This window comes from Dreissena polymorpha, chromosome 15 (assembly GCF_020536995.1).
Source record: "Dreissena polymorpha isolate Duluth1 chromosome 15, UMN_Dpol_1.0, whole genome shotgun sequence".
Taxonomy (NCBI): Eukaryota; Metazoa; Mollusca; class Bivalvia; order Myida; family Dreissenidae; genus Dreissena; species Dreissena polymorpha.
This window is the reverse complement of record NC_068369.1, coordinates 6,347,188-6,368,418: the sequence shown is the minus strand read 5'-3', so window position 1 is coordinate 6,368,418 and position 21,231 is coordinate 6,347,188. Positions and strand designations below refer to the sequence as shown.

The following is a 21,231-nucleotide window of genomic DNA, read 5'->3' as shown; positions in this document are numbered from 1 at the left end:
TTTGCATTTTTTAGAACATAGTTTATTAAACAATCCATCCAGAAAGCCAAAAGCCCAAGTGGACAAATCAAGCATACATGATACAGTGTTTCCACAATACACAGTTTATGATTATACAAAATAAAGTTATGCAAAGAAATAAAATCGTTTGGTTACAACGGTGCCTACATGAATTATTATACATTATGAGTTATTATACATTACACTAGAACATAAATAATTATCGAAAGTATACATGTAATTAAATATATCCTAAGTGCGTCAGAGTGTATGAGGCTAATAAACTCAATTTAATGCAATATACAAACAAGGGCTGTTTGTAAAACATGCATGCCCCCCATATGGGCTGTCCGTTGTAGTGGCAGCCATTGTGTGTATACGATTTTTGTCACCGTGACCTTGACCTTTGACCTAGTGACCTAAAAATCAATAGGGGTCATCTGCGAGTCACGATCAATGTACCTATGAAGTGTCATGATCCTAGGCAAAAGCACACTTGAGTTATCATCCGAAAATCATTTTACTATTTCGGGTCACCGTGACCTTGACCTTTGACCTAGTGACCTCAAAATCAATAGGGGTCATCTGCAAGTCATGATCAATCTACCCATGAAGTTTCATGATCCTAGGCATAAGCGTTCTTCAGTTATCATCCGGAAACCATGTTACTATTTCGGGTCACAGTGACCTTGACCTTGTGACCTGAAAATCAATAGGGGTCATCTGCGAGTCATGATCAATGTACCTATGAAGTTTCATGATCCTAGGCATAAGCGTTCTTGAGATATCCGGAAACCATTTTACTATTTCGGGTCACCATGACCTTGACCTTTGACCTAGTGACCTGAAAATCAATAGGGGTCATCTGCGAGTCATGATCAATGTTCCTATGAAGTTTCATGATCCTAGGCCCAAGCGTTATTGAGTTATCATCCGGAAACCACCTGGTATACGGACCGACCGACCGACAGACATAATAGTTGTAAATCAGTGCATAACAGTTCTAAAAATGCAGCCATATTGTCGTAGAATACATCTAGGAACAGACACGATACTATAATATAACCTTCATTAAAAAGATAATAATGGCAATTGATTAAATACATTCAAATACAGTTTTGACAGTCCATTAAAGGCGACCGTTAAAACACAAAGACAGATTAAAAAACACGTGAATAAAAACACGTTACATATGCGGTACTATCCCAACAATTAATATGCAGTACATAATAAATGCAATTAAAGTTACAACAAGATATATACCGCACAAAACATTTCAGAATAAATCAAATTGATGACACATGTATTATGCGTTCGAACCTTAAAAGAGTGATAAATATAACAGCTTAATTTTTTTATTAATAGTTCATTATTTGATGTTATTAGCTCTATTAGCTCGATAAATTTGTACATGTTTGGTCGTTGTCTGTAATACAATGGAATATATTTTGATCTCAGTTCAGTATATATTGTACATTCAAGAATAAAATGAAACTCTTTTTCGAGTTAATTACAAACAGTACACTTTCTTTGATCTAATGGAATTGGTGTAGGTCTAGCCCATCTGCCTGACTCGATATTTAATCTATGTGATGACATACGTAATTTTGATAAATTTACTCGAAACTTGTTGACATTGCATATACATGTATTCAGGTACGGTTGAAATTGAAAAACGGAGATATGTTTATAAAAATTTGCCCTAGTAGAAGTATGAAGTCGCTCATTCCAATTATGTACAAACATGTCGCTCTATCTTTGTCTTACGACTGATACAAACATATTTTCATTTCCAACATCTTGAAAAAACCAAGCATCATAAAATCCCAAATTACTTAGTAGATCCCTTAATAGCGTGCACCAATTTTTCTTGGTAGGACACTCAATACTATCATCTAATAAAGTCAAATAAACTTTTTTGTTAAATTAATTTGCTTAACATAATTCACACAAAACACAAACACGCGAACAGGAAACACTTGCAATTTATCGCACACCCATACACACAAATGCACACATACCGACAAATTAAGTGCTTAAGGTTTGTGTTTTTTTTTCCATAGAACCAGAGGTTGTGTTCACAAAACAACATTGATAGATTATCATGTAATATACAGAACATAATTTTATTACACATAAACTTTACAGTTTCTAGTGTTAAACAAAGCGATTATACAAAATACATGAATACATATAGTTTGTCGTTTTTTTTCTAACAGAAATATCATAATTTGGTTATGGATAGACTTTACAGATATTTTAGACAAACATGATAACAGTGTATCTAGCTATATATGGAACTGCTTTAATACCGTATGTTGTTGTATCAGTAAAATAATTCAATATCTGTTTAGAGAACAAAACTTAATACAACTTGAATCACAATAAAATGTTAGTAGTATATAGAATACCGAATTTTTATGTCTACTTAATGTTAATGCAACAACTACATCAGCATACAATCATTACAGAACAGAACATAATTTTATTACACATAAACTTTACAGTTTCTAGTGTTAAACAAAAACAATAATGCAAAATGCTTGAATACAGTAAGTGGATTTAGCAGACATGTTATAAAATAGTTATGAATGAACTTTACAGATAATTGAACAAAACTTGTTTTAAATCACATGTTTACAGTGTATATTGCTACATATGGATGCTTTTCACTCGCGTTATAACTGTTAAGGTGAAACCTTAATTGTATTTTGAAGGAGCATAGAATATAACAGTGAGCATCCAAACCACATAAAATTTAAGTAGCAACGGCACTATTACAAATTATAGTTGAAAGTGTATGAAAATTAAAATATAAAAATAAACATATTTCGAAATATAACAATAATTATACTTTGTAATATACACAACTATACAACCATTGTTTCATTTAACTATCATTAATAACAGATACTTACAAATGTTATATGTAAGAGTTTTCAATATACCTAATATGTCAGACTGCCTATTTGGAACACAAAAATAGAATCACACATAATAAAATGTAGTATTTAATTGAATCTCTGTACAAACGAGACAGTAACATGTCATGTCCAAAAGAAATAGAGCATCAGTTACAACCTTTAAAAGAACAGATATTCATTCTACCCAGATACATTCTTAGACATTATTACTACTGAAAAATATTAAGAAATAGATATAAAAAATACTTATCACAAGGGAAGAACATATGAAGTTGATTTAATAGTAACCATATCATGCCTATTTGAAACAAAACAAGGAAAACAATTGTCAGAAAACCAAGTTGTAAATTACAAAAAAGTATGATAAAAGGTGATATGGGATTTACAATTAATATTTAATTAAAACAAGCCGTCAGAGATGGGTGAAGCTCCCCAAAGTTTTTTTTGGTCACAATATTGCACTATATATTCAGATAAAAGGAAACATCTTGAGGGGCATAACTTTGGACAAAATAATAGGATGGATGGTTTAGCAACTTAACAATTTCAAAGACCATGAGTCTCTAAATAAATCATCTAACCAGAACCCACAAATAACACGCACATCTCTTCAAGGCAGTTAAGCTTCCCATAAAACTTCATTGAATTCAAGTTATTAGTTGGGGATAAATAGCCCAGACAAGAATTGCACTATATGTACAGTATATTGAAAATTTCAAAGGGCCATAACTCTGTGAAAAATCATCCGAACATAACTTGCTGATAATATGCACATCTCCTCTTGGTAGTGAAGCTTCCCATAAAGTTTCATTCAATTGCAGACATTAGTTGCTGAGAAATAGCCCGAACAAGAATGCACAATATGTACAGTTAATGGAAAATTTCAATGGGCCATAACTCTGTGAAAAATCATCCGACCATAACTGGCTAATAACATGCACATCTCCTCTTGGTAGTGAAGCTTCCCATAAAGTTTCATTGAATTCCCGTAATAAGTTGCTGAGAAAAAGCTCAGACAAGAATTTTTTAGAGGAGCATAAAAATGATTCAAATATGAAATTTCTTTGTGTTATATACCTCATTATAAACTTCCTATTTTAAAACAAATCAATAGGCAACCGCGAGGCAAACACGAAGGTATTATAAAATGACAGCATATTTTTTTTATTGAAGTTTCTCTCTGTGAAGACAACAGACTATGAATTATTGTATATGGTTTCTTAGTCTGATTTTTTTTTATCCCTGAATTATAAAAAAAAAACACATTTAGTTCTGATCACCTTTGAATAAGATGCATTTTTAATTTGAGAAGACATGCTTCGCACAATTATAAGGCAACTTTTAAACAAATGCAAAGCACAAGATGCACGTCGTTATAAACTTGTGTGTTTAAATTGTTCACTCTGGTCAAACTTTATGTTCAAATAATTATTTTTATCAATTTTACAAGTCTAAACTAGTTTTTTTTGTCATAAAAGCAAATGTAAAGAATGCTTCATTAATTTGTAATGCAATGAAGACTAGTTTTCTTATGACATATCACATATACCTAAAGCTACCGTATAGGGAGAAATAATTACTTTTGACAACTTTCAAATTCGAATAAATGACAATCGAATGTTATTAAACAATGTTTCTGAAACAAGTTATGTATTAATTTTTAAACAATTTGCAAAGAGATGTCATATTAATTCATCAATTTTACCAACAAAAAAAATACCTTGACCTTACACAACTCAAAGTGTGTAGATCCTTGAGATACACATGCATGCTATATATGAAGTTGCTACCTTTAATATTGCAAAAGTTATTGCAAATGTTAAGGTTTGCACAAACAAACAAACCAACAGACAGGGCATTATGTAAACTACCTCATTAAATTAATTGTATTTTTTTAAAGAAAATTTTTGCTTCCAATGCTGGATGCATATTTCCTCATCAACTGTGTCCGCTTTGACTCACCTGAAAAATATATAAAGATGCATATTAAATATTGGATCTGTCATCTTTACACATATACTCTGGGCTGGTTTTCTAAAAGTTTCTAAGATAATTCTTAAACAAATTGTTCTAAGATTTAAAGTTTTGATTAACTCTTCTTTTCATGAATCTTCAACACAATATGAAATTCAAAATCCATGCATATTTGTATGATTGTTTCAATGTAAAAACAATATGTCAAGGGACATGGGAAATATTTGGGATAGTACGCAAACATTTGCACGCTCACGCTAACACTCATGTCGACACCGGTGTGAGAAGGATAGCTCAACTATATATATTTCATATATATAAGTCGAGTTATAAATGAAACAAATTAAATTAACTAGAATCACATTCATTGCCTTTTAAGCTAAGATCATGCATACCAATGTACATATTTTATAAGGCAAAGAGAAGACACATAAGGTTAACCATAGTCATAAGCTCACATCAGGGACATATTTTGCATGTCAGTATCTATGTTGACACTGCTGTAGTAATTGCTGCTGTACAACATGTATTAAGCACAGCTTTTGCATTTACTTTTGTAGAAGGGCATGGATCGTATGACATAGTGTGTTTACAAAAATGTTGTGGAAATTTTTTAATTTCTTAAGTAACACAAAGTATCTGAATAAGCAAAGATAAATGTTTTTATTATATATTATTATACATATATTATATTTAAGATACATTGACGAATATTGTGTAAAAATTGTTAGTGATGAAAACAATACATCTTTCTTCATAGGTAACTAGATCTGTAGACAAAAACAAAAAATACAATTTTTGTGGAAACTTACTATTTATCCTTCGCAAGATAAGCTTTTAGGTTGGGATCTTTAACTCCCCGCAACTGTTTTACGACAGAATAGTATGGTTCACTGAAATTAAAAAAAGAAGCAAATTGTGATTTGATTTTATTAAAAATAAATTTATGTAACTATGTAGGTTTGAACATAGACAAGTAACTGTTGCCCACAAACATATAAACTGCATTCTCTGCAAGTGATGACATATTTAAAGTGTTAATAGTTATAAATGCCAATTAAGAGAATGTGGAGTGGTTATTATGTCCCCCACTCTATAGTGGGGGACATATTGTTTTTGCCCTGTCTGTTGGTCTGTCTGTCTGTCTGTCTGTTGGTTGGTTTGTTTGTTGGTTTGATTGTATGTTGTGTCAAACTTTACAATTTGCAATAACTTTTGCAATATTGAAGATAGCAACTTGATATTTGGCATGTATGTGTATCTCATGGAGCTGCAAATTTTGAGTGGTGAAAGGTCAAAGTCAGGTCATTCTTCAATGTCAAACTGGTCGAATATATAGCTTCAAATCGGCGCAGTAGGGGAAATAGTTTTTCTGACAAACATATTACTTGTTTTGTTTAGCTCACAGAATATTAATTTATACCACCTAAATGGAAGTCAACTAGAAGAACAATATCCATAGGCCTCTGCGCTCTGAGTGTGATCATTACCTTTCGGATAGGTAGTCATGCAATCTCCAAAATAACAGAAACAGTCAGGACATGCATTTGCATGAGTACACATATTTTTTTTTACAATTTTGAACCCTTTGTACAACTTATTAACAAATGTATAGTTAATAATTAAAATGATAATTAATATGAGTTATATATTATACACGCTTCAAATCTGGCTCTATATATGAATGCATACAAGCTTTGTGAAAATAAAACAAGATTGCCAAACTGTCACAAGATACGCCTATTTGAAGGTTTTGAACAACGTGATAACTTTACCATGACCCATATTTTAACTTGACCTACATGCACAAATCATAAAGACACAATTTCTGACCAAATTTGGTGAAGATCATATGAAAACTTCTTCAATTAGATAACGGACACCATGCTAAACCCTTGAAATGCGCTATGTGACCCCGTGACCCAGTTTTTGACTCGACATGACCCATATTCTAACTTGACCTAGATATTTTCTAGATACATCTTCTGATCAAGTTGAATTAAAGAGCGGACACTACTGTGGACGCCGCCCGCCAAAAGTGAAACTATAAAACGTCCCGTTTTAAAAAACGGGCGTATGAAAATTAAAAGTGAACCTTTGTAATATTATTGAAGTCGTGCCAATCCTTTACCTTGGTCATTCACACTAAATAATGGATGGTTTTATTACAATATTTAATTTTGGTGTACATTAACTAAAGCAGGTAACTCTTCCTTTAAGCATTCAATATTGACGGTTACACAAATGCTATTCACCGAACTAATGTACATTTCAAAACAAGCATTAAATATAAGGTATGAAAGTCAAAATTGTCATTTAAATGGCTCAAACGTATTTTAAGCATACTTTTATCATAATCTGTTCTTTTATATACATGTACATAACCATACAATTGGCACCATGAACCCAAGAACAAGCTAGGTCCGAAATAAATGAATAAATGTAAACGTTTTTATCTCAATTAATTCACAAAGTATTTTGAACAGTTAACCCACTATATTTACCTTAAAATCCCGAACCAAGATGCCATATAATATTTATTGTGTGAAGTTTCTGTACAATAGGTCAATAAGATTTTGAAGAAGAGGTTGGTAAACAAAATATATCAATATACAAATCCATGTAAAACAGCGTTTTTTTAAAATAGGTTTTGGTAAGTGAAAAAAAACAACAAAAAACAATACCTTGTGTGAACATGATGCGCACTTGTACTTTTCTGGTTCCACTGACTCACCAACACATTCCGGATGGAACCATTTAAAGCATCCTTCACACTGCCAGTACTCTCTGGGAAGCACATTCAAAAGATACACTTAGCATCAGCAACACATTAAACATCTCAGCACATCCCACTTAACTTACCTAAACGCAGATTTCGAAACCTAAACACAAACCCTTAGTTCAAGGTCAAGGTCACAGGGGTCAAAATTTGTGTGCGTATGGAAAGGCCCTGCCCATATGCCCATGCAGACCAAATATGAAGGTAACATCTCAAGGGACATATAAATAATGAGCATTTTCCCAAACCTAAACCCAAAGTGTGACGGAAAGACGGACAGACAGACAGACGGACAGTCCAATCACTATATGCCCTCCTACCGGGGGCATAAAAACCAGTTCAGACATATAACAACATTCAACCTTTGAAGTAGACAAGCAATTTTAAGTGTAGGCAAATTTGTAGCATTTATTCAAAGTTTGACCTTGAACAAGCACGGTGTGTTAATTGCAACTTGATTTCTCTTGAAGGTGAACATAAGGGAAAAATGCTTTTGAATCCCTTGATTCGTTGCAAAGGAGTGACAAATTTTGAGAAAGGGAGACCAATTGTCAAGAGAAAATGATTCCTGTATAGCCAACATTTTCAGAAACGGAAGGACAATTTACAATATATTTTGGTGTTTAAGTTTCATGTAGAGGTAACTATTTTGTTATTGTTCAATTAATAGTTTAACTTGCTTTAGGACAAATTAATGAAACCTTGCATACCTTCCATCATCCGGCATGTTGCACAGACAATGAGTTTCTCTGACTCTTAGGTTAATAATAAATAATGGACTCTCTGCGAAAAGGTGCCTAAATGAAGAAAACATTGAAATCAGTACAATAAATAACAAGAAAATTCAATCATGGGGTTGGTATTCCCCATCCTAATGAAAAATCCTATCAGGCCCCTCAATCGGTCAAATCCACGGCCGAAATTCGGCCGCATTCTCCCCCCTGAAAAATATACTTTTCCCCCTTTTTGGGAGAAAAATTCCCCCTAAAAAAAAAAGATAGATGTGTCTCATGATTATTATATCTCAATTCTATTTTAATTTAATCTTGTCAAACATACTTTATTATTAAAAAAGCAATGAATATAGTGCAAACCTGTACAAATGTTATAATTAGAGAGTAAGTAAAAAATCCCCCCAAAAGGTAAACGCCGCGAAAATTCCCCCTGGTATGGGTAGGGACCCGCTTCCCCTAAAATGGATTGAGGGCCCTGCCTATCAATAAAGGGTACAATTCTTAACTGACCAAGCCATCCTGACAAAATGTATGTAACAACTGTATAAATAATAAACACTTGATGTTAATATAATAATAAAAATTGAATTTCAAACAATAACCCAGGCGGGAAAAACTCAATTACAATCAATTAAGGATCGAAAGATTTAAAGCTGATCCAAACAAAATATGGAAGTGAACAACCACAATTTGAAACAAAACATTTTAGTTACATGATATTTCACACAATAGTTAATTTACTAACAGCTTATTGCAGACATAATATTTAACAAGCAATGTGTTTGTGAAACATAATGTCCCCATATATTTGACCTTTGACCTTGAAGGATGACCATGACCTTCACCTTTCACCACTCAAAATGTACAGATCCATGAGATACACATGCATGCAAAATATCAAATTGCAATCTTCAATGTTGCAAAAGTAGGCATTAAATAAGCGATTTTGACCCATATATTTGTCCTTTGACCTTGACTGCCAAATATTAATTAGCTAGCTTCATTATGGCAAATGTAAATGTTTGACGCAAACACACAAACAAAAAAACAGACAGGTCAACAACAATATGTCCCCCACTATAGTGGTGGGGGACATAAACAAATAAATGAGAATATTTATTTACTTGCATACCAAGTAGATACTGACATAATATATGCATGCACCCTCGGTAGTAAGATGATTTTTATATGAAATTCCATGCAATAACTACAATGTACTCATAAACAGCACACATAATTCCTTTAATTTGAATTAATTAAAGGGGCATAAATAAGGAGTTACCTAGTATGCCCAAAAAATTTGAACAATCAACATGCTGACACATTTATTTAAAATTCCAAGAAATTGCATGAAATAGTTGCTGAAAAACAGGTCCAGATAGAAAAATGTGACAGACAGAAGTATGGAATGACATTTTTTTTTTTCTCTCCGCCTCAGAGAAATTAACTCACCTTCACTTTATTATAACACATTTTATTATGGTATATATAATTACTTACTGCATATTTAGGAACCTGATAAACAAATAATTACCTTTATTTAGTTGTTATGGATTCGTTACACTTTGATGACCTTGATTTAATTCTAAATTATTTTGTGAATTATTTTCTACATCACATTCATTGATTAAAAGCATCAAAGAACCAGTATGACGTCAAGTACATTGCTGCCAGTGAAAGAGTGACAAGCTAATATAAATACACTAAAATTAATTTCCCTAAAACATTATGTTTACAAGCAATTATACAATATGTCATTAAAATACTATTGTTTGTTTCTTTACATTTATACACATGACATCAAGGTTTATTGCATTTCCTTAAGATTGTGTTTCATATGTGAATTTCTTATCAAATTATGTAAACTGTTCTGAACTGTTTTCAAAATAATAAGCTTTGCCAAAAATTGCTTGAGATTTCCTTTTTTCTATAGATTTTGATTAGCATGTAGTGTTAGCATACTAAGAATTATTTCATGATATTTCAGACAAAAGTTTCTAAATGAAAGCTCCGAATAAACAACATACCTCAATTTGAATCAAATAAAAGGTCAAACCTCTGTGGTTATGTTGTAGATCCCTACATAATTTAATTGATATGTGTGACCAAGCTGTATACAAACTTCTTGATAGTTTAATAAAATTCCATTGACAATTATGGATAAGCATATCTGGACAAGCAAAAGAGTGAATGAAGGACGGAGAGCAAAATAGACTGACAAGGGCAAAACAAGACCCTGCTTTCTGTTGGAAATCAATATCAATCTTACTGACAACAATACCAGATATGAGGTGTAAAGGATGATTAAGGATAAACATAGTTTCCTATAAATATGAGATCCATCCGTAGATAACGACAATTACTTGGACAGCACTTACATGTTTTGATGGGAGGGTAAAGCTAAATACATCCCTCTTTGATAAGTCAACAGGTAATGTCTGCCACAAACCTTTGATGTACTCGCTCTGGCTGGATATCTTGACTCCTAAACAAATTACATGTTTCAAGTAAAAAGTCCTACATAAGTTAATAAGTGTGATGCATATAGTTGCAACCACTTCTCTGCAGAAGTGCATAAATGTGAACACTGACTCTTTCCTAAAATATTTCTTGCAAAATTTAACAATCCAATAATAAACCAAATGTATACCGATACCACAATTAACCTAAAAGATACGTCGATGAACCTCTAAAAATATGCTTTGCATTATGGTACACAAGAGGTTTATCAATTTAGAAAAGCTACAACTGAAATTACCATAAGACTGAAGAATGATTTGTTAGCAAGGATACTCTTTTAACAGTAACTCTGATTGCGATTGTTTAATCAAGTGTTATTGACTTACTAACAAACAGTGTTTTCTCAAACCCTTATCACTATAAGTCTCCTGCTGCCTAAGATAATTCACTGCTCTTTGATCAGATTACTTTTTCTGCATTTTTGATCCATTTACGTTTACAATTAATTCACATAAATAGAGTACCCTGGCTGTTGCTACATGATCGACTACTGGGTCAGTGTCTCCCCCTTCCAAATCCATGGCAGAGGCAGGGTTGTTTGCCAGCTGGTCCGAGTTCTGCAAAATGATCATGATATACTCATATTTACTTCCTTTATTTACTAAGGACTTATAGAAAAGCAAGAATTGAAATTACCATAACACAGATGAAATATTTGTTATCAAGGACACGTTTTTAACAGTAACTCTTATTGCTGTTGCTTCGCGATTGTATAATCAATTGTGTCTTACTGACTAGACAGTGTTTTCTCAAGCCATTTTCAATCTAAGTCTCCTGCTGCCTAAGATAGTTCACTGCTCTTTGATCAGATAACTTTTTCTGCATTTTTGGATATATTTATGTTTACAATTAGTTCACATAAATAGAGTACCCTGGTTGTTGCCTCATGATCGACTACTGGGTCAGTGTCTCCCCCTTCCAAATCCATGGCAGAGGCAGGGGTGTTTGCCAGCTGGTCCGAGTTCTGCAAAATGATCATGATGAACTCATATTTACTTCTTTTATGTTTTTGTATTCTCATTTTCTCTACCGTAAATGACAGCTGCAATCTCATTACTCCTGTGCTTATTCACTCATGTTATCCTAGTATTTTAATGTTGAAGATGGAATATCATGTGAATGGATCTCAAATGAGAAAGGACTTATAGAAAAGCAAGAATTGAAATTACCATAATACCCATAAAAGATTTGAAAGCAATGGCACACTTTTAACAGTTACTCTGATTCCTTTTGCTTCGCGATTGTATAATCAATTGTGTCTTACTGACTAGACAGTGTTTTCTCAAGCCATTTTCAATCTAAGTCTCCTGCTGCCTAAGATAATTCACTGCTCTTTGATCAGATAACTTTTTCTGCATTTTTGGATATATTCATGTTTACAATTAGTTCACATAAATACAGTACCCTAGTTGTTGCCACATGATCGACTACTGGGTCAGTGTCTCCCCCTTCCAAATCCATGGCAGAGGCAGGGGTGTTTGCCAGCTGGTCCGAGTTCTGCAAAATGATCATGATGAACTCATATTTACTTCTTTTATGTTTTTGTATTCTCATTTTCTCTACCGTAAATGACAGCTGCAATCTCATTACTCCTGTGATTTTCACTTATGTTTTCCTAATATTTTAATGTTGGAGATGAAATATCATGTGAATGGGAAATCAGATCAGAAAGGAATTATAGAAAAGCAACAACAGAAATTATCCTTACTTTGAGTAAAGATTTGTTAGCAAGGGCACGTTTTTAACAGTGACTCTTATTGCTTTTGCTAAGAGATTGTATAATCAAGTGTTTCTTACTGACTAGACAGTGTTTCCTCAAACCCTTTCCATTCTGAGTCCTTTGCCTAAGATATTCCACTGCTCTTTCATCGGATAACTTTTTCTGCATTTTTAAAACATATTTATTTTTATAATTAATTCACATCAATATAGTAAGGTGGCTGTTACCTCATGTTCGACTGATGGGCTACTTGCTATCTCTTCTAGATGACATCCAATGAATTCTAGAAAAGTAAGTTAACAATTTGAATAAATAAATATGCTTTAAAAGTATTTGCAGCAATTAATTTAGTCATTCATGTGTCCAAACATATTATTTCTATGGCTTTTCAAACAAGGCATGCAAACAAGGGCTGTTTGTAAAACACGCATGCCCCTTGAATGGGCTGTCAGTTATAGTGGCCATTGTGTGAATATGTTAGAAACTATTTTAATGCTTCAGGTCAATGTGACCTTGACCTAGTGACCTGAAAATCAATAGGGGTTATCTGCCAATCATGATCAATGTACCTATGAAGTTACATGATCCTTGGCCTAAGCATTCTGGAGTTATCATCCGGAAACAATTTTACTGTTTCTAGTCAATGTGACCTTGACCTTTGAAGAAGTGACCTGAAAATCAATAGGGGACATGTGCCAGTCATAATCATTGTACCAATAATGTATCATGATCCTAGGTTTACGCGTTATTGAGTTAACATCCGGAAACCATTTGGTGGACGGACCGACCGACGGACCTACATGCGCAAAACAGTATAACCCCTGGGGGCATCCAAAGTGCAATATAAATTCATTTACATATACATGTATACATGTTCACACTGTACATGCAAACCAGCAGATTCTGTAGTGTATGAGTTCGAATTCCACAGGGACAGTATTGGAATTTTGTGTGTGTGTTTCATTTCTTTGACTTAACAATTTTATCAATTATCATAAGTGCATAGCATAACACTTAAGTTAATTTTAGTCTTGACTCTTGATGATTTACATTCTACTTCATTTTTAGTTAAAGTGCCCTGGGGATTTTTTTAATACTTATTAAAACACCTATCTTACAGGATTATTATTATAATGGGGTATCATTTTAAATAAATCATTAAGTAAATTAAATACCCTTTAATAGTTTTATTTATTTCTGACAATTAGATCCCCTATTTGCCATTGACATGCTCCTTTACTCAGGACTTACCAACAGACAAACCCAGAGAGATCATAAGAATACACAGCAAAGTACAAAATAAAATAAAAAATATAATCATATTGCAATGATTTGTTTCTTATTTGTAAAGCCATTTTCTATCATTTTCCTTATTGAACAATTTTTTTTTCATAATCCAGTAAAAAAAGCAATGGAAAGTAATTCACTTAAGAAAGCATAAAAAAAACTTTTCTGGATAAAAAACACTGGTAAGTTATAATAACGGTTTGCTTTTTTTTGGTTTTAAATCAAAACATATAAAACATATATAACATTTTGGTGGAAAAGTGATAAATGATAAAATGGTTGAAAAGTGATAAATGATAAAATATATACAGTGTTTCTTTTTGTTGGAAATAAAATTATTTACCCCCTTCAGAAAGCAGTCTTCTGGCTATTCGTCTCCGTTCTTCTAGTAGTTGTGTTTTGCTGAGCACAAACTCTAGGGATTGATTCTGCAGGTAGCATTCTGCTTACTAAAGTTGTTAATATCATTATATTTACTGAGAGGTTGCATTGGGCAGAAAAAAACACAACTGTTTCAACCAATTAAGTGGGTTTGAAAACTAATTTACCAAGGCAATCCAAGTAATACTTAGGCACGCACAAACATTTTATGAACATACATATTAATTACAAGTTTCATGTAGTTACATACAATAGTTACTGAGCAACAGCTATGGAAAGCAAAAAAAAGTTATGAAATTCCTTACTTTCAATCAATGAAGAGGATAACTATGGCTTTACCAAGTTGATGCAGATTCCTAACGTTCAATCAATGAAGAGGATAACTATGGCTTTACCAAGTTGATGCAGATTCCTTACTTTCAATCAATGAAGAGGATAACTATGGCTTTACCAAGTGGATGCAGATTCCTTACTTTCAATCAATGAAGAGGATAACTATGGCTTTACCAAGTTGATGCAGATTCCTAACGTTCAATCAATGAAGAGGATAACTATGGCTTTACCAAGTTGATGCAGATTCCTTACTTTCAATCAATGAAGAGGATAACTATGGCTTTACCAAGTGGATGCAGATTCCTTACTTTCAATCAATGAAGAGGATAACTATGGCTTTACCAAGTTGATGCTGATTCCTAACGTTCAATCAATGAAGAGGATAACTATGGCTTTACCAAGTTGATGCAGATTCCTTACTTACAATCAATGAAGAGGATAACTATGGCTTTACCAAGTTGATGCAGATTCCTTACTTTCAATCAATGAAGAGGATAACTATGGCTTACCAAGTTGATGCAGATAAATTTTATGCGTGTACCAATGCAACATGATAATAGAAAATAATTTTTAAGGTTCATTACAAGAAAAAGTTAAGAAACAGCTGTGGACAGAAAAGTGTCACAGATGGACAAAAAGACAAACAACGCTTAAAGAAAAAAAATCATTGGGAAGTACAAATAACAGATTCCATTACCTTTAAAACGTAGACACCGCAAGATATTGAATCTGACTGTTTTGCATGACGTGGGCAGAGTATGTTCCAATGTATTGGTCCGCCCATATCAATGCTGGATAAGCGCCGAATGTGCACAAATTTACTGTTCAAAAGCAAAAAGTAAAAAAACAACATCATCAAATCACCATAAATGATACATTATGAGTACAAATATTATTTGCTAAATTTTTGGAATGAATAAGGAATGAAATTCCCTAGCTGGTAATGGAGACATATTTTTTGCGCTGTCCAGAGTGATGTCAGGATGTCTGGTTAGATGTTCCTTGAATCTTGTCAGCACTTATTCTCATAAAACACTTAAAGGATTAAAAAGAAACTTAGAAGGAGTGTTCATTACAAAGCCTTGGTTTGCATATTGGCAGATTTGTCAATTAAGTCAAGTTCACAAGGTTAAAAACATAATTACCTTGCCAGTGCTTCTTTGCATAAATCAATGAAGGATTTTAATGTTACTTGGTCAGATTTATTAATAGCTAGCTTGGTTCGGCATACTGTGAGGATTTTTATTTGGGTCAAGGTTAGAAGGTTAAAACATGGATTTCTTGTACTTCAAACAAGAGCAAACAAAAGCATAAAGTAAAGAAATGTTTCCCTTGTCCACGCCTCTTCTCGTAAACAAACCAATGCAGGAATATTAATGAAACTTGCTAAGTGCTAGTACTAAGCCTAAATGTAAATTATCAGGATTTTTAGTTAGGTTAATGTCAGGGTCACATGGTTAAACAAGAAAAGTGTTTTTAGAAACACTATGTCCCCTATTGCGCCGCTTTGAAGCTATATATTTGACCTTTGACCTTAAAGGATGACCTTGACCTTTCACCACTCAAAATGTGCATCTCCATGAGATACACATGCATGCATGCAAAATATCAAGCTGCTATCTTCAATATTGCAAAAGTTATGGCAAATTTTAAAGTTTGACGCAAACATACACTCAAACCAACAAACAAACCTACAGACAGATAGACCTACAGACAGGGAAGAAACAATATGTCCCCCACTATAGTGGTGGGGGACATAAAAAAGTTCTTGGTAGCAATTATTCCCATAAACCACTGAAAGGTGTCAATCAAACTTAGAAGGAATTACGCTAATGCTACATATTGTCAGGAAGTCTAATTTCGGTAACGGACATGACACCAAAACCTCCACAATCTGATCAGTGTAAACTTTTTATATAAATGATGATTATTTGCAAGTTAAATATTTACATAGCATTTTACAGTCTGTGATATTTTCTAATTTAGTATATGAAGTTAAATGTATCTAATCTGTTTAATTAAATAATGTACACATTTACATCCATTGTTGCAGGATCTGTTGCTGGGAAACATTTTGCTCCCCCATCGGATTTATGTACAATACTTTGTTGTCTTTCGGTTGCACAACCTGAAGAAAATAAAAGAGGCCCCCAGAGGGCCTTGGGGTGCTAACCTGAATAATATGCGATCTTAATAATTAGTCCCACTGGCAGGAATCTTGAAAATTTAACCTATTTAGAAGAATTTTAAAGTTTTTTTTTCTATGTACATATATAAAAATAATTTGACTGCTCCAGGTTGGGGATATTTTTTTGAACAAGAAAAATAAATTTAGCAATCAAGATGAAAATACTATAAATTGTTCATGCCAAAAACCTATTATCTATGCCTTATGTTTTCAGAGAAGGTTTTTTTAAGTTTTTACTAACTACATACTTTCTTGTATGAACACGATGGCCCAGCAGGACAGGGCAAATTTTAACCTGTGTGCCTAAATTTGAACAATATTGGCAGATGTCCACTTGGCAATTTTGTATGCACAATATTTATCCTATATGCCTTGTGGTTTAAGAGAAGACTATTTGTGAAGTATTTTTAGTATATACATGTAGGGAAAACATATTGGGCCCCAGGGTGGGCCTAACTTTTGGCCCCAAGCCTGTAATCTCAACAATCTTTGTAGAAGCCCACTATACGAATGCCAAAAATGTAAGCTCTATGCCATGTGTTTTGAGTGAAGATTTTTGAAGGGTTTACTGTTCACATAGAGGAAAAACAGATTCATCACAGGACAGGGCAAATTTTGGCCCCAGCTCTGTTATGGAACCAATTTTTGTAGAGGCCCAGTAGACAATGTTTCATGCCATTTATACATGTATCCAAGTTAAAAATTTGACAACCGTGATATTTCGCAAGTAAATTGAGAATCATTTTCACTTACTATAAGAGACAAGTGGAATCCACCCTCATTGACTGCTCCAACCAGATGATCATACTCCAGTATCTGCACCTTTGCATAGAAAATAGTACACTTAAGACAAGAGCAACGCTCTGCGGCAGGTTCAGTCTTGAATAAATGAAAGCTTGTCAGAATTATTTTTAAATCACAAAGACCTTGACCTTTGACCTAGTGACCTTAAAATTGAGTGTGGTGTGTAGAACACATCAAAGTGCATCTACATATAAAGTTTCAAAGTTGTAAGTGAAGCACTTTCATTTTAGAGCCAAAGTAAAGGTTTTAGCAGGACACAGACGTCGGACAGCACGAGCTGGCTATGACAATACCTCGAGTTTTCTCTGAAAACAGCCGAACTTATAATACTCAATCAAGTTATTCTTGAAAATAACAATATAGACTTCTTTTAATCAATGCTTTATATACTTTTATTCATTGAGACCATCAAACAATTCCTAATAAATACCAAGTAAATGCACAGATTTAACATGAACCTTCATGCAGTTATGACCATATTTCATAATATTTAAAAATATTTCAATGCTTAAAAGTTTTTACATGTTCCAGCAACTGTCACAAAATCTCAGCCCTTTAATTTCAGGTGAGCTAAAATATGGTTTCCATCATATTGGTCAATGCAAAGGGTTATTTCTTAATAACGTTAATGTGCTGTCATTTTAATGTACCCGGTAAATGTTTAAATGTTCACGGAAATGCCTCAAAGTTAAGGTATTAATATTTTATTATTGAACATGCTACATACCTCGCTTAAATACCTGTGTTTATCAGGGTCTTGTGCCAAAAATATGGCAGTCCATACTGTACTTGCTACATGGAGAACACTGCCATCCAAAGGCAAACACAGCAGATGTAAAAATGCATCTATTATCTAAAATTAAGTATTTAAGACATGCCATAATTAAACAATCATTTTAACACATGAAGTCAGAATAACCAGATATACTGTTATCATGACAACAAAGTTTGTGTGTTCATTGAAATGTTTTCCATTTATGTGTTGGCATTGTATATTTGTTTATATGTTTTTAATTAATTGGTTATTAAAATATATTCAATAAACTCAAGCCAAGCCATCAATTTTTCTGTTCAAGTTAGAAACAAGTACACATCAGTGAATAATGAAATAATAATAAGAACACCATGAACAATTTAGAAGCAAGACATGGATTAAATAATCATTGGTACAACTATCTGTGTAAACAACAAACTATAAAACACCATTTACTCTACATTATTAGAAGGAGACTATTATACATCCCTGGAAACATGTAAATAATTATTTCAAGATAAATGAGATTTTCAAGTCTGCTTGCAAACTTTTAGCAAAGGAAAATTGACAGACAATACTTCAGTATGTTTTTTGGTAAACGTACAGCTTAATTAATTTTTTTTCACATAGTCAGTATAGTGAATCGATATGCATGACAATGTTCTGTGCAAGTGAATTTCATATAAACTGAGCCTAAGTCTTAAGCATGATTACTGTGTTCTAGAGCTTTACATTTGTTGGTCATGTTGATGTAATGTTTTAAATCTATAGCCAGTGGCCAAGGTTAACGATTCCGACAACACTTATTTGCATGTACATGTAACCCTTTTGGCTTTATCATCGTGAACTCACTTTTGAAGCGAGTCAACAGCATCTTGAAACCCATAGAGAAAGTGTAAACAATAAGCTAGGTGCGGTATTTAAAGCGGGTATATACAATCTTGTCAAATATTTATTAATTAATATAAAATGTGTAAAAAACTTATTATATCGTAGGATTACCGTAAGTCGACCATGACCTAATTTCGACCACTTTGTTTACATTAAAAACGCGGCCATTTGGATGACGTCACACGCAAGCGCTCCGAGTATTTCGATGAAGTGACATAACTACGCTTATAAACAAAAACAAATAAAAACAAAATGAGGAAAAAACAGGTAAAATTGCATTTCAAAATAAAAATTTAACTAAAATTACACAAATTTAACTATATCCCATACATTTTATTGGTCCTATTTATAAAATTCCCACAAACATTGAAATGTAAAGCAGACGATCTTAACATAACACTTTCATTGACAGCGCTTCATATCGGAAAATAGTAGTAGTAAATCGTAGTAAATTTAAGGCAAAGCTTTTTTTATTAAATTGGTTTTCAGACCTCTTCTTAATGGTGATTTTTTTTACTTGTTTTCTTTTCAGGCTTATCTCAAACAATTTTGTAAAATGGGCACAGTGTGACAATAGAGCCTGCAACCACTGGGTACACCTGTCATTTTGTACATAAATTAAAGTCATCAGAAGAGGTGCAACATTTATGTGCCCATGCTGTGCTAAAGAAGAGTGAAAATTGTTCTTAAGAAAAGTGAAAGAAACATGTTCAATTGTATTTATAAAATATTGAAAACATATTTAATATATATTTACTGTTTTAGTTCTTGTTAAAATTGTTCAAAGAAGCGATGTTTTAAGTTAAGTTGGCCTAATCCATTACCACTAGAGTGCTGTCCCTTTCCCGGATGTGACGTATCGACTTAAGGTAAACAACGCGCGGAGTAAATGTTCTTGTAGTGTGTATGAAACTATCGGCTTTGCGTAGTAAAACATGCTGTAAATAATCATTTTTGACATTGATTTAACAGGAATTAAATAAATCTCTGAAGGTAAATAGTATATTGCTGCATTTTGTTGCCTAAATTCAGAAATTCTTTTACTTGTTTCCTTAACCGGTCGACTTACGGTAATTGGAGGATACATATATTTCAATATAAACTAAAATAAAAGTTAAGAAGAACATGTGTCGAAAAATGCTGAATAAGCCAGATATTTAATTCTGAAATCAAAAAAGGCTGTACATCCGAATTCGCCAGCATGTATATCATGCATGTACGATGTGAATCTAAATTTAGTTTAACGGTTCATTTGAAATTCCTGCAGCGATATCGATTCATACGACACACGAACACTTACTAAAAAGACGAATGCATCGGTTATTGTACGAAAATAATTACGAATTATCTTCGTCACAATCGGCTCGGGGCGCTAATTTGTATTTGCTGTATTTTGTGAAATTCGTCTTAAATGTATCATTTTTCTTGCATATTGTGTGTTATTATAACATATTTGTATCAATATTTTACAATTCAGCACATATAAAAATCGTATATACCCGCTTTAACAGGCACAAAAATTCGATTCGAAATATTAAAACACCTGTAGACTGGGGTGACCCACGTCTTGCCAAAATAAGGGCACCATATAACACACTATGCATCTGCGGAAGTGCAGGTCAACAGAACTTCAAAATGCTGGAGGGGTGTAAACAATAAGCAAGGTGCAGCATTTAACAGGCACATATCTTCGAATACCAAAATGACCATTAAAAAACACTGGAATCGCACTGTTAAAATACCTGTAGACTTCGGTGACCCACGTCTTGCCAAAAAAACAAAACGTTCGCACGTTTTGATTTCTTCCTCTCTGATGTAATTGTCGGCGTCAATAAAAGAGGGAAATTTTAACACCGCCATTTTTTACAACAGACTAAGTTATCTCCCTTCGTGGGCGGAGTTAACACCGCACTACTTTTGAGAATACTCTTTGGCTGTTAAT

At 33.2% G+C, this 21,231-nt stretch overlaps 1 protein-coding gene across 15 annotated transcripts; it reads right to left on the bottom strand.

Moving 5' to 3' along the window:
• Positions 1-21,231, bottom strand: LOC127859454 (uncharacterized). 15 transcript variants are annotated; one of them, XR_008039399.1, is made up of 13 exons: positions 21,032-21,227; positions 18,385-18,497; positions 17,594-17,662; positions 16,692-16,780; positions 15,350-15,473; positions 14,282-14,387; positions 12,729-12,813; positions 11,803-11,895; positions 11,396-11,488; positions 10,861-10,896; positions 7,583-7,685; positions 5,711-5,791; positions 1-4,886 (listed from the first exon to the last, which is right to left on the bottom strand). XR_008039399.1 is itself a non-coding variant. In XM_052396843.1 (11 exons), exons 4-10 carry the CDS (start codon positions 12,390-12,392, stop codon positions 5,789-5,791), a joined length of 543 nt encoding a protein of 180 aa, XP_052252803.1. In that variant the 5' UTR covers positions 12,393-12,428; positions 12,879-12,934; positions 14,282-14,387; positions 15,350-16,683; the 3' UTR covers positions 1-4,886; positions 5,711-5,788. The 15 variants fall into 15 exon arrangements, 4 of the variants coding, with proteins under 4 accessions (XP_052252803.1, XP_052252804.1, XP_052252805.1 ...); XR_008039396.1 differs by lacking the exon at positions 11,803-11,895 and adding an exon at positions 12,336-12,428 and having other exon boundaries at positions 18,372-18,497; positions 21,032-21,223; XR_008039392.1 differs by having other exon boundaries at positions 18,372-18,497; positions 21,032-21,221.

Coding starts and splice junctions, on each gene's coding strand:
- LOC127859454 (XM_052396843.1), bottom strand. CDS start 12,392: ATGGATTTGGAAGGGGGAGACACTGACCCAGTAGTCGATCATGTGGCA. Junction 11,896..12,335: donor ATCATGTGGCAACAACTAGG/GTACTGTATTTA, acceptor ATCATTTTGCAG/AACTCGGACCAGCTGGCAAA. Junction 10,897..11,395: donor ATCATGTAGCAACAGCCAGG/GTACTCTATTTA, acceptor TAATTTGTTTAG/GAGTCAAGATATCCAGCCAG.